The 11,751-nt window shown below is 57.4% G+C and overlaps 1 protein-coding gene across 1 annotated transcript in view; it reads left to right on the top strand.

Annotated features, from left to right (window-relative positions):
- The window catches only part of SCNN1G (sodium channel, non voltage gated 1 gamma subunit), an 18,913-nt gene that overhangs the window by 724 nt on the left and 6,438 nt on the right, over positions 1–11,751 (top strand). Inside the window, exons 2-7 of the mRNA XM_015429729.1 lie at positions 144–498; positions 2,442–2,742; positions 3,438–3,631; positions 4,596–4,699; positions 7,248–7,411; positions 11,301–11,399. Of these exons, the coding sequence (XP_015285215.1) occupies positions 144–498; positions 2,442–2,742; positions 3,438–3,631; positions 4,596–4,699; positions 7,248–7,411; positions 11,301–11,399 (1,217 nt within the window). The remainder of the gene's footprint in view (positions 1–143; positions 499–2,441; positions 2,743–3,437; positions 3,632–4,595; positions 4,700–7,247; positions 7,412–11,300; positions 11,400–11,751) is intronic.

The raw sequence follows: 11,751 nt of genomic DNA, 5'->3' as shown, positions 1-11,751 counted from the left end.
ATCCGCGGGCGCGGTTGCAGGGGGGGGGCGGCGGCGGGGGGGGGGGGGGCTTCCGGGCCGACGAAGACGGCGCGCAGGGCTCTTTCGCCTCCTTTGGGGAGCGAGCGATCGCGGCGCCTGACCTCTCCGTCCCTCCCCGGCAGCGGCGGCGGCGGCATCGGCGTCGGAGGGCGTCGTCGGGCTGGCCCCGTCGGAGAAGATCAAGGCGAAGCTGAAGCGGACGCTGCCGGTGCGGGGCCCGCAGGCGCCCACCCTGCGCGAGCTGATGCGCTGGTACTGCATGAACACCAACACCCACGGCTGCCGGCGCATCGTCGTCTCCCGCGGCCGCCTCCGCCGCGCCCTCTGGATCCTGCTCACCCTCACGGCCGTCGGCCTCATCCTCTGGTACTGCGCCCAGCTCATCCTCAACTACTACATGGCCTCCGTCTCCGTCACCGTCCAGTTCCACAAGCTCCCCTTCCCCGCCGTCACCATCTGCAACATCAACCCCTACAAGTAAGCCCCCCCCCCCCCCTCCCGTCTCCTCCCGGTTGGGAAGGACAACCCCCCAGGGCCGCCCCCTGAGCTGGTGCTGCTGGGCTAGCCGCTCTGCAAGTCTGTGGATTTGGCAGGGAGGGTTTTAGACGGGAACATGGGGCTCCCTAGGTGTTTCCTGGGAGGGCAGTGCTGGGAAATGGGGTAGACTTGCCAGGACAGCTGTGGCGCTCAGAATTCGTACTCTCTACAACAACCCTGCGGGGTTGGCCAGTGTTCTTCCTGGCTGGCCGGCCTGCGAAACGGATCGGTTCTGATCGATTCTTCTTGTTACTCCCTGGCTGAGTGGTTTTGAGGCTGCTGCCGTTTTTGTGAGTGTTGAACTTAGTAAGGAAAAACAACCGTGATAACAAAATCTTGTTAGGGGAAAATAGATCTTCTTTAATCATCCAGTGAATAACAAATCATTAAAGGTGTTTCCTTTGACGTAAATTGGTCTCAGGTTTTTCTGACGGTAGGGCGCTCAGTAGACCATTTCACTCAAGGTTTCATCAGAGGAGACCTGACACCTTTCGTATTTTTTCTGCAACTTTCTTCTGTTCCTTCTTCCTTTCTAAGTTACATCGTTTTGTGAGTGTTGGCAGAGAGAGCCCGCAGTGCTCAGAGTGCCGGACCCGGGTTTGAATTCTCACTGTGCCGTGGAAGTTTGCTGGATTGGGCTGGGGCTGGTCACTTCTCACTCAGCCTATCCCACCTCACAAGGCTGTTGGGAGGACAAAACAGAAAAGAGGAAGCAACCCTTTTAGGAGAGTAGTCCAAATAGCTAAACAAGAATTGAGTAACGTTTTCTTAGTCTCTCCACGAAACCTGTTTGGCACAGGGTATAGGTCTTGAAATAAATCCGAGAAATGGCTTCTCCCAGAATTCATGGCGAAGGCGAGATTTGCACCTGGGCCTCCCTGGCTTGTCTCCCCCTTAGCCATCCCGCCCCACCTGCTGTTGGACCATCTCGAGGCCGAAACCTTGGTGGCAGCAAGCTTTGGGGGATGCGCCAAACCCTTCTCCCAGCACGGGGGGGGGGGGGGGCTGAAAGGGAAGTCAGAGGTGAACAGACGGATGACGCGGGAGGCTTGGGGTGAGGTGGAAGTTTGGGAGAAGGAGCAGAGATTGCCCGGCTGTCCGCTTTGGCCAGAGAGATCCAGCCCCGCACTTTGTGTCCCAGTTTGGTGTCGTGGTTAAGTGCAGGCGGACTGTAATCTGGGAGAACCGGGTTTGATTCCCCACTCCTCCACTCGCAGCTGCTGGAGGACCTTTTTATATTTATTTATTTGAGTATTTTTACCCCGCCCTCCCCGCAAGCGGGCTCAGGGCGGCTTACAGGGGCATAAGCCCATACATAAAACCAATAAAATCCAATAAAATCATAAACACCTTGGGCAAGCTGTTCTTGAAAAAAAGAGCAGTTTCTCTCAAGAGTTCTCTCAGCCCCACCTCCCTCACAGGGTGTCTGTGGTGGGGAGGGGAAGGAGTTTGTCAGCCCCTCTGAGACTCCTTTGGGTCGTGAAGGGCCATGGGGTATAAATCCAATCTCCCTCCTCCTCCTCCTCTTCTTCTTCCCCCCCCCCCCAAAAAAGCCTCCTCTCCTTCCCGTCTTTGCTAGCTGGAAGGGCTTGGGCCGTCCCCCGCCCCCTTCACCCTGCTACCAAGAGAGGCCTTGCCTCCTTCGCCCCGCCCCCATTCCTCTGGTTCCTTTGGGCAGTCACAGTGCTCAGAGGGCTACTTTGCCCGGGATTTTGGGTCATATCCAGAATCTTCCAGTTTGCATGTCTGAACTTTTACAGATTTTCCCCCCTCCCCCCGCGTCTGTGAGCTCTGGTGCCGAGTCTAGTGCAAGAGCTGTGCGCCAAGGCGTGCCCCCCGCCCTGGCATGCCCCGCAGAGCCTCTGCCTCCCTCCTCCCGGCAGGTACAGCGCCATAAAAGGCCACCTGGAGGAGCTGGACAAGCAGACCATGGTCGCCCTGGAGTCCCTCTACAACTTCTCGGGCAGCCCCTCCTCGCTCCGGGCCCGGCGGGAGGCAGACCCCCAGCCCCCCAGGAAGAGCGCCTTCCTCAAGCGCTTCCCTCTGATGAAGATGGACAGCCTCCGGAGCAGGACGGGCGTGGACTTGGCCACGGGTCACCGGCGGCGGGTTGCCAGCACGGTGGTGAGCCCGGAGGGCTCGACCATGGTGAAGAACCCCAAAGACGTCGTGGGCTTTCAGCTGGTGAGTCTGCCAGAGTGTCAGGACTGGGGGGGGGGAGGCCTGCAGGTCAAGGGGGCCCTGGCTCGATCCCCTAGAGCAGGGGTGTCAGACATGTGGCCTGGGGGGGGCGGATGAGGCCCCGCGGAGGGCTTCTTTCAGGCCCGCAGTGGAACCGGCTGCCTTCTGCTGCGTCATCGTAGGTTTGCCGCTTACAGATGCACACCTAAGCAGTGTGCTCAACATTTTGATGCAATAATTCAGAGCAAGGGGTGTCAGTTATCAGACACGGTTAAAGAAAACATTGCAAGACTGCCAATGTTTTACGCTTATTTTTAAGTTAAAAAACCCCCCACCCTTTGTGTTTGTGCCCTTTATAAAGTTTACATCTCCGCTACCTGACACTACATTTTATGACACACGTGGCTCGGCCCAGCAAAGTCTCGTTTATGGCAGACCTGGCCCTCATAACCAATGAGTTCGACACCCCTGCCCTAGGGCATGAGTCAGTGGACGGTGGAGGTGGTGTTGGGGGGGGGGAGCTAGGAGCAAACGCTTTGCCCCTCTGCTGTTCCACCCCAGCTGCTTTAAGGGGTAGTGACTGGGGGGGGAGGGCGTATTGCCCTGGGGAAGAGGTGCAAGCGGGTCGCTACCCAACGGGGGGCCTCCTCCGCTGCTGCCCGCCTGAGTCCGCCCTTCCTTCTCCTCCTCCCCCCCAGTGTGACTCCAGCGACAACGGCAGCTGCGCCCTGTACACCTTCAGCTCTGGGGTGAACGCCATCCAGGAGTGGTACAAGCTGCACTACATGAACATCATGGCCCAGATCGACGCAGAGGAGAAAGTGCGGATGAGCTACTCGGCGGAAGAGATGATTCTCAGCTGCTCCTTCGACGGCATGTCGTGCGATGCCCGGTCAGTGATTCCCCCCCCCCCGGGGGGGCCGCAGAGGACAGGGGCTGGGAGGCGGGTTGGCTCCCCAGAACAGTGTTCCCTCTGAGCTGAGTGAGTGTGAGCTGGCTCACTGCTTTTTAGCCTCCGGCTCACACATTTTCTGTCTTAGCTCAGGGAAGGAGGGCTCCCCAGAACAGTGTTCCCTCTAAGCTTGAGTGAGTGTGAGCTTAGAGGGGACACGATTGCAGTCTTCAAGTTTCTGAAGGGCTGTCATGTAGAAGATGGAGCAGATCTCTCCTGCTCCGGATTGCAAAGATTAGATCTAGTGGGTGGGAATTACAAGGGAGTCGTTACTGGCTAAATATCAGGAGGAACTTCCTAACGGTAAGAGTGGTTGAGCAGTGGAGCAGACTGCCTCGGGAGGGGGTGGAGGCTCCTTCGCTGGACGTTTTCAAGCAGAGGCTGGACGACCCTCTTTTGGGGATGTTGTAGGGCTATCTTTCGGCTAGTGCAGGGGGCTGGAAGGGTCCCTTCCAACTCTGACATTCTATGATTCTGTAGTTTTAATAACTACAGGAGGCAGGAGCAGTTGGTGCAGGCAGCCACCCTGAGCCCGTTCGCAGGGAGGGCGGGGTAGAAATACAATAAAGTAAATAAATAGTTATGTTGCGTATTTCATATTGATGTTTATACCGTTGTTTTGTCTATTGCTTTCTTATCTAAGCCGCCCTGAGGCTGCCTCGGCCGGGAGGGCGGGGGTGAAAATCGAATAAATAGATAAATGAACCCCGCTGAACCCCTTGAGCGTGACCCTGTCCTCTGCCAGCCGGGGCCGGGCACTGCTGAACAGGCCCCACCTTCCCCTCCCCCCTCGAGCGCCTTATGGCCGCAGTCCCGGGACCCAGCTCCCTGTGGATCCAGGTGGGACGTGGCTTCTGAGCGAGGGAAGCGGGCAGTGACGTGGCCCCTGCTTGGTCCCCGTTAGGAACTTCAGCTCCTTCCACCACCCGCTGCACGGGAACTGCTACACCTTCAACAGTGGGAAGGGCGGTCGGATCCTGAGCACATCGACGGGAGGCAGCGAGTACGGTAAGGGGGCCGGGCGGGAAGGCAGGCAAGCAGGCCGCGGGGGCTCTTCGCCGGAGACGTGGAATCTGACCTGGGAAGCTGAGCCTGGCGTTTCTGGCCCCCGTATGACGCAGAAGAGTGTTGGACTGGATGGGCCATTGGCGGTGGATGGGCCTGGATGGGCCTGATCCAGCATTGGCTTCTCTCGTGTTCCCATGAGCACCAGCAGCCCTTCCCAGGTTCAGGAAGGGGCGGGTCCTCGTGGGTGTGTGTTTCCCACGCAGAGATGCTTTGCAGCCTCCTTTAGAGCAATGCCTTTTCTGTGGGCTGCAGCACGGTCCGGTGCCACAAGTCCATCCAGTGGTTCTAGGCTGCCAACTCCAGGTTGCGGAATTCCTGGAGAATCAGGGGTTGGAGTTTGGGGAGGAGCGGGATTTCAGCAAGGGTATACTGTCAAAAAGTACACCCCCCCCAAAAAAACAGCCATCTCCTCCACGGGAATTGGCCTCTGTAGTGTTGTAATTCTAGGAGATCTCCAGACCCTACCTGGAGGTTGGCAGCCCCAATTTGATTAGCCTTCCAGAAGGTCGGCAGTTCGAGACCCGAGTGTGCCTCATGACGGAGTGAGCTCCCGTCTCTAGTTCCAGCTCCTGCCAACCTAGCAGTTCGAAAGCAAGAAATTGCAAGTAGAGAAACAGGTACCACTTCGGTGGGAAGGGAGCAGCGTTCCGTGCGCCTTAGTGTTGAGTCCTGCCGGCCACACGACCACGGAAACGTCTTCGGACAGCGCTGGCTCTTCGGCTTTGAAATGGAGATGAGCACCACGACCCTAGAGTCGGATTCGACTGGCTTTCGAGCAAGGGAGACCTTTACCTTTACCTTCCCAGTTTGGTGTAGTGGTCCCCCCCCCCCATTCCTTGACATGATCAGGCAGTGGGGAGGGGCGAGGAGGGAGCTGAGACTGCAAGGAGGAGAGGAAAGCAGGGCAGGGTCCCATGGCCGCCCACACGCCGTTTGTGGGACGGGCAGCAACGTGGGCCCGTGGATTTCCACGAGGAGGAGAAGCCAGGCCAGTAATGGTGCCGGCACGTGCCAGGCATTGCACAAGCCAATGAGCTGGCAGCCTGTGAGAGTCAACGGCAGGATCGTGCTTCCGGCAGCCCCCTTTCCCCAATCTGATCCCGCCACCGAGGAACATCCGGGCTTTTCCAAGGGCTTTGCCTTGGGGGGGGGGGCTGAAATTCGCTGCGTGGCTTCTCGGTCGGGATTTTAATTCGGTTTCTTTGTGTCGGGAGTAACTAGCCAGTTTGGTGTAGTCGTTAAAAGTGGCGGACTCTAATCTGGGTTTGATTCCCCCCTCCTCCACGTGCAGCTGCTGGTGTAACCTTGGGTCAGTCACAAATACTTTCAGAGCTATTTCTGTCAAGGGCAGTTTGTGTCAGAGTTCTCTCAGCCCCACCGACCTCACAAGGGTGTCTGTTGTGGGGAGGGGAAGGGAAAGGAGTTTGTAAGCTGCTTTGAGACTCCCAAGTGAAGGGCGGGATATAAATCCAGTCTCTTCTTCTTCTTCTTTAGTCCATTGTCCCATCTGAAACTTACCAGAGCGCACTTTGGCTATGCACAGTAGAAGCCCTTTGTTCCCAGTGTGATAGCAGAGTTACAGAGTTACACAGAACCACTTTTCAGTTTCAAGACTAATAATAGTCCTTTTACTTAGGAACTACGTTGTAGATAGTGAAGCTTAAGAGATAGGGGCAGAACTAATCTAAGCTACTGTGGATGGGTCCGGATGCAGAGGGGCATCCAACCTCCAGTGTTGGATGTGTGCGAGAGAAGAGAGAGTGTGAGAGGGAGGAGGCACCATTTCCCCTGTAACCTGTCAGTCTAGGTCAAAGGTCAGGAGCAGGAGAGTAAACAGGAAGAGAACCCACGGCCTGCCCGTCTCTCTCAATAACTTTGTGGCCACCCCCACACCCTTTGGAGGCCGAGGGCCTGGGCCTTCTCTATTCCAACACTTCATTCTGCTGATGGTGTTCAAAAGTCTCTTTTGCTGTGCAAAGGGCAGCTGCACGTTTTCCTTTGAAGAGGAAGAAGAGAAGAAGAGATTGGATCTATACCCCATGGCCCTTCACTACCCAAAGGAGTCTCAGAGCGGCTGACAATCTCCTTTCCCTTCCCCTCCCCACAACAGACAGACACCCTGTGAGGCGGGTGGGGCCGAGAGAGCTCTTGACAGAAACTGCTCTTTTTTCAAGAATGGCTCTTATCAGAGCTACGGCTTGCCCAAGGCCATCCAGAAGGGCTCTTATCAGAACTACGGCTTGCCTAAGGTCATCCAGCCAGGTGCAAGTGGAGGAGGAGTGGGGACTCAAACCCAGTTCTCCCAGATTAGAGTCCGCGCACTTAACCACCTGCGCCAAACTTTGGCTCTCTTTGGAGATCAGCCCCGCTTCCAGCTGAGGGGGCCTCCTCTGGTCAAGAGGCAGGCCGGGCCCCTGGCGCTGGTGGCTCTAGTGCCTTTTAGATCGGCGGTCCCAGCACCCCTCCCTCCCTCCCTCCCTCCGCTCAGGACTGCAGGTGATCCTGTACATCGAGGAAGCCGACTACAACCCCTTCCTGGTGACGTCCACAGGGGCCAAGATCGTGGTCCACGACCAGGACGAGTACCCCTTCATCGAGGACATCGGCACCGAGATCGAGACGGCCACGGCCACCTCCATTGGGATGCACTTTGTGAGTGGCGGTGCGCAGGCAGGCAGAGAGCACTCCCTGCCTTGGGGGTGGGAGGCCCTGGCAAGCGGCCTGTTGGGAAAACATCTCTCGCCCCACAGAGGCCGGGGCAGCGTATCCAAACAGGTCTGGACCAATGCCTCCCTCTCCGCTGCGGAGTCCTGTGAGCAAAGATTCTACTTTGTGGGCTGCTGGCATTAAAGTTGGGAGCCAGCGATTTGGCTGCTGCATCGATTAGTTTGCTCTGGAGCCCCGTCCTTCCTGAGCTAAGGCAAAAATGAGTGAGGCAGAGGCTAAAAAACTGTGAGCTAGCTCACACTCACTCAGCTTAGAGGGGACTGTTCCCGGCTCTTTGCCCAAAGGCCCCACATTTACAGGGAAGGGAGTTAGGGGGGAACACAGATACACCGGAATATCTGAAGAAGTGAGCCATGTCTTCCGAAAGCGCCTCCCCTGCCACACATTCTGTGAGTCTTTCAGGTGCTCCTGGACCCTTGTGCTTTTCTGCTGCTACAGACGGACTAACGCAGCCGCCCGTCTTGGCTCTGTGGAGCCCCGCAGGCCCTCCTACGTTTGCAGTGGGAGCAGATGTCTAGGGGAGCTGAGCTAAGACCCCAGGAAAAGCGCTGGCTTGGCTGGGCTGGGGAAGCATCCAGCAGGCCTGGGTGGAGAATCCCTGGCCGCCTGCCAGCTCAGGGGCTTCCTTGATGGAAAGAGACACGTTATCTGTCGGTCCTTCTCCCTTCCCAGAAACGGTGGTCCAGATAGGATTGCCCAGGGAGAGGGTGCGTCCGCCTGTGCCTCAGGCCTCCAAAGGGCCCTTCCTGTACCCCCCTGGAAGGACACTGTGTCACTGTGTGCCGCGGCTGGGCTATACGGGTTGTGCTGCCCGCTGGGCAGACCCCTTCTTGCTGTCCAGCCTCTCCAGTTTGGGATGCACCCCTGTGCTGTGGGCGTTGTGCCAGCCCTGGCCAAGAGCCGCTTGTGTTCCCAGACTGGATCTCCCCGTGGAGGCAGGGTAGATGCGGGGGGGCACCGGGGGGGGGGGGTGTCTGACCAATGCTCCCGCTAAGCTGTGGGGTCCTGTGAGCAAAAATTCTGCTTTGTGAGCTGCCGGCATTAAAGTGGTGAGCGAGCGATTTAGATACTGCAGAAATGGGTTTGCTCTGGAGCCCCATCCTTCCTGAGCTAGGACAAAAGTCTGTGAGCCGGAGGCTAAAAAAACTGTTTGCTGGCTCACACTCACTCAGCTTAGAGGGAACACTGGGTCTGACACCTGTGTTCCCTCGTGGCACCTTGAAGACCGAAGCGAAAGCTGAGACCCGGAACAAAACTGTTGGTCTCCCAGACGCCCACCCACCCCCCACTCATCCTTCTCAGGAGAAAGTGCTTTGAGGTGAAGGAGCGTGATGATGTGGAGCGTTTTCTGTGAACTTTTCCGGGGAGGGGGGCCTGGCTATGCTTCTCACTCCCTGTTCTTTCTCTGACTCCTTTGCTCTGTCCTCAGTTGGCTTCATTCGACAGTGTTCCCAGCCCTCTTCTCAGCAAAAAAAAAAAAAAAGATTCCCAAAGTGGCGAACAGAGCTTAACATCCAACGAAACCCCCAATTCCCTTGCAGCTCAAAATGTTACTGAAAGGGGGGGGGGGCGCGGCTGTACGGGACCTAGGCAACGCTCCCTCTGAGCTGTGGAGTCTCGTGAGCAAAAATTCCACTTTGTGAGCTCCTGGCATTAAAGTGGTGAGCGAGAGATTGGGCTGCTGCATAAATCAGTTTGCTCTGGAGCCCCATCCTTCCTGAGCTGAGACTAAAATGCGTGAGCCGGCAAAGGCTGAAGAACTGTGAGCTAGCTCACCCTGACTCGGCTTAGAGGGAACACGGGACCTAGGTGCACACGGTGTGGGGGGGTATACGCAAAGGGGCGTGGCTGCGCCTCCCCTCTCCCCCCCCCCCCCCCCCCCGCCGCAGCAGTTTTGTTTCCCGCTTGCCTCCGTGGTCAGCGGGAAGGGGGAGGGGTTTCTTTTCTCTTCGTTTCGTGGGACAAAATGATGATAACCTCTACGTTTACTTTTGACCAAGAAACGGGGCGTGTTTTGCTCACACGCCTTCGGCACCGGCGGCAGAAAGGCCGGGTGAACTCACAGACAAATCAGCAGCAGCAGAGACACATACACACACACACAGAGAGAGACTCACAAAAGATTCCCTTCCCTTCCTATGCGGCTGGTGTTTCCTTCTCTGCCTTTGGAAAGAGGGGTGTGGTGCCCAGTCCAGGGAGGGCCCTGCCCAGTCCGTGCCAAGCTGAAGCTGGGTGCTTGCCTGTTCCTGGGGACGCCTTTCTCCTTTGGAGCAACATCCCCTGTCAGCCAGAGCTTCCTGCCACGCACCGGTTAGAACTGGAGAGCTTGTAATCGAGGGGGAATGAGAGAGGTTCTTGGCGCCCAGGTGGCTTCAGGGTTTTTCCTGAAGTTGCTTCTGTGGAGGCCACTCAGATAGGACCGAACCCTTTTCAGAGCTGGCCTGAAGACAAGACCTGGATACCAGTGTTCCCTCTAAGCTGAGTTAGTGTGAGCCAGCTCACAGTTTTTTAGCCTCCAGCTCACACGTTTTTGTCTCTGCTCAGGAAGGACGGGGCTCCCGAGCAAGCTAATTTATAGCCAAATGGCTGGCTCACAACTTTAATGCCCGTAGCTCACCAAGTAGAGTTTTTGCTCACGAGACTCCACAGCTTAGAGGGAGGCATTGCCTGAAACATGTTACAAAAGACACAAACCACGGATTTTTTAGAGCCTGTCCTCCTTTTGTAGCTTAAGTTTCACACAGGGCACAGTGAGTTGGGGAATATTCCTCCCTGTATGAGTTCTTATGTACGAGGCGCCAGGCCCCTGGCTGGCCTGTTTTATCAAATTTTTCCAAAGGAGTTTTGTGTTACGTGGATGAGGTTGTTGCAACCGTTTTGTGGTCCCTTGTTCCCCCCCCCCCCGGACTTGAGGGAGGGGCTTTTGGGAGGGCCGTCTCCCTCCTTGGCTCGCCCATCTCTCTCCCTGTCTTCGCTCCGGGTTTCCTGCTGTTTCCACGGAGCTCTGATGGAGACGGTCTTCACTGGACTGGGGCAGTGAGCAGGAGTTCTCCTGCGGAATTCTCCTCCTCTCTTTCCTTGGGCCCTTTTTGCCATGGGTGCTGTTTAACTACACCTGTGGGTCCAGGTAGCTTTCCGAGAGAGGAGATTAGAGTGCCCCCTACAGCCATTGGCTGGCATTCTTGATATACACAGGCAGGGAGTCTGTCCCCCCCCCGCCCCTGAGAGGGGCCCAAGCCCACCCAGTCTCTACAGGCTGCTGTAAGACCCCACGGAAGACCATCAGCAATGCTCCCTCTAAGCTGTGGAGACTTGTGAGCCAAATTCTACTTTGTGAGCTCCTGGCATTAAAGTGGTGAGCCAGCAATTTGGCTGCTACATAAATCAGTTTCCTTTGGAGGCGTCCTTCCTGAGCCGAGACAAAGATATGTGAGCCAGAGCCTAAAAAAACTGAGCTTGCTCCCACTGACTCAGAGGGAACACCAAAAAAAACCCCCAAACCTCAGAGAGAACACTGATCGTAAGGAGTTGGACGTCAGGCACACAGATTGGGGGGCCCTGATTCAGACCCCAGCGGGCAGGGGTCAGTGAGGGAAGTCTTGTGGGGTGGTAAGATTCAACCCCCTTTCCCCTCCTTGCATCTTTTGTGCCACGAAGTCAGGGGTGAACGAAAGATCTGTGTTTGGCCCTCAGAGACCGTCTGGGCCCTGGGCCCCTGTCCAGCCCCGGGGGGGGCAGCAGGGCTGGGCGAGAGCTGTGTGTGTGCCCGTGTGCCCCTCCGCCAACCGCCCCCTCCTCTCTCCCCCTCTTGCAGACCAAGTCCACCCGCCTCAGCAAGCCCTACAGCAACTGCACGGAGAACGGGAAGGACATCCCCATCGAAAACCTGTACAACAAAAGCTACTCCCTGCAGGTGGGTCTTCCCGGGCAGCCACGGGGGGGGTGATCCAGCGCTGGGCCTCCCGATGGCTCTGGAGGATGACGGACCGTTCTGCGGGGGGGGGGAGCCTTCCAGAACTGGCCCCCCTCTCAGCCGAGGCCCAGGCCAGAGAGCAGGCGTCCGTCTGCCAGTGCGGGCAGGCAAGCAGGGCGGCCTTTCCCCCACTGCCAGGGTCTCTGCCACGGCGGGACGGGCACGCGGGAGCTCAGACGGCAGTCCTGCTGGCTCACTCCAGCCCCTGGTTGTGGGACTGGCTCTCTGAGCATGGGCAGAATGCCTTTCTCTCACCCCCGGGTGGCCCCGGGTCTCTGCCCAAGCAGCCAGC

Source organism: Gekko japonicus, unplaced genomic scaffold (assembly GCF_001447785.1).
Source record: "Gekko japonicus isolate JY-2015 unplaced genomic scaffold, Gekko_japonicus_V1.1 scaffold894, whole genome shotgun sequence".
NCBI lineage: Eukaryota > Metazoa > Chordata > Lepidosauria > Squamata > Gekkonidae > Gekko > Gekko japonicus.
The sequence above is the reverse complement of the archived record's forward strand: the minus strand, read 5'-3'. Positions and strand labels throughout refer to the sequence as shown.